The 1,570-nt window shown below is 49.4% G+C and overlaps 1 protein-coding gene across 1 annotated transcript; it reads right to left on the bottom strand.

Annotated features, from left to right (window-relative positions):
- Positions 1–246: 246 nt before the first annotated feature.
- Positions 247–1,320, bottom strand: tpbgl (trophoblast glycoprotein like). Its single transcript, XM_028422254.1, has one exon. It carries the CDS (start codon positions 1,318–1,320, stop codon positions 247–249), a length of 1,074 nt encoding a protein of 357 aa, XP_028278055.1.
- Positions 1,321–1,570: the final 250 nt, after the last annotated feature.

The raw sequence follows: 1,570 nt of genomic DNA, 5'->3' as shown, positions 1-1,570 counted from the left end.
GAGTCTGACACGCTGATGACTGCGTAGGTTAACATGATGCATGAAAAGCATTCCCGTCTTGAGGATACTGATATACAATATATACAACACTGCTGAGAAGTTTGTTCAGGTCTTTAAGTGTCTTTGGCTCTGAGGGTGAAAGGACTTCCAGTTCACAGGCCTCACGGCTCCTGAATCAGATTTTGATTGTTACAGTGCTGCTGGACATCCTCTGTCCTTTCACCTTCCAGCACTGACCTGAACCTGTTAAACAGCCACGTTGGCCAGTCTCGGGTCTGAATCCTGTTCATATCGGTAGTGGTAGACCTCCATCTGATCTCTACAGGCCTCTCTGATGTTGTTGAGCCACCGTTTGATTCCTCCCCTGTTGAGATACAGCACCATTAAAAACACAACCCCGATCAGAGCCAGCACTATGCCCAGAAACACGTAGGAAACCGCCTCCAGGTTCTCATTCAAACAGTCCACGTCTTCTTCTCTCAACGTTTCTACAGGAATCCCCCTCTTGGTGTCAGGCTCACTGCACAGGAGACGCCCAGCATCCGGGCACTGGGATGAGTTCTTCAGCCAGTAGTAAAACGCCTCCACTTCACAGCTGCACAGGAACGGATTTAAAGACAAGTAGACGCGTAAACGCCTTTGCTGGTACAGATTGGTTACGTTTTCCATCCCGATGTTCTCTATTGAGTTATTTATCAGAACTAATGCGTGCAGGTTATACATATCGAATTTCACCAGGGGTATAGACTTCAGTCTGTTTCCCGCCAACTCTAGTCTGTGGAGGTTGCGCAAACTTTGTGCGTTGAGCGCACTGGAGAGCTGCGCCGTGGCCGGAGGTAAAATAGAGTAATTTAGGTAAAGAGAGCGCAGTTCTGGTAATCCATGGAAAGCTCTGGCAGAGATAGACTCCAACTGATTATGGCTCAGATCCAGCAGGTGTAACCGGGGAAGACCTAGAAAGGCATAAGGTTCAATAGCTTGTATCCCGTTGTAAGACAGGGAGAGTGTCGTCATTTCCAACTCCGTGTCGTTAGCCATGAATGCACCGCGCTGTAAAGTTGAGATGTTTCTCCCCTTAAGTATCAAGGTGGACGTCCACTCAGGTATGTCTCTGGGGAGTTCAGTGTCCTCCCCGTCACGGCAGGTCACTGTCCCCGAGTCTCTGGCACAGATGCAGGACAAAGGGCAAAAATCATCCGTCCTCACCGGCGACAGAAACAAACACACCACAGCTGCGTAACACAAGCAGCACTGGTTCCAAAGAGAGAAAACACACTTTGAGTCGTCGGCGCTGTAAAACATCCACATCTTCTCCCTCATGTTTGCATCTGAGCAGGGCGGGCTCAGGGTGTTGCAAAGAAGGTGACCGACTACAATCCTCTCACAGGCATGTATCAGTCCGTCATGGCTCACTTTGAACGATTAGAATAGGGAGGGGAAAAAGCTCTATCCATTGTCAGCTCGGTCTCAGTGTGTCTGTCTGGAAAACAGATGAGTTTTCTTTGGAATATTTACGCATCTGCACGGTGGACAACAACCGAGTGTGGCTGCGTGATCCGCGCTCTCCTGG

This window comes from Parambassis ranga, chromosome 14 (genome assembly GCF_900634625.1).
Source record: "Parambassis ranga chromosome 14, fParRan2.1, whole genome shotgun sequence".
In the NCBI taxonomy this organism is placed as follows: domain Eukaryota; kingdom Metazoa; phylum Chordata; class Actinopteri; family Ambassidae; genus Parambassis; species Parambassis ranga.
Note: the sequence above shows the minus strand (reverse complement) of the source record. Positions and strands in the feature narration are given on the sequence as shown.

What these genes read in the sequence shown, in the direction of transcription:
- tpbgl (XM_028422254.1), bottom strand. Translation starts at nt 1,320, where the DNA reads ATGAGGGAGAAGATGTGGATGTTTTACAGCGCCGACGACTCAAAGTGT.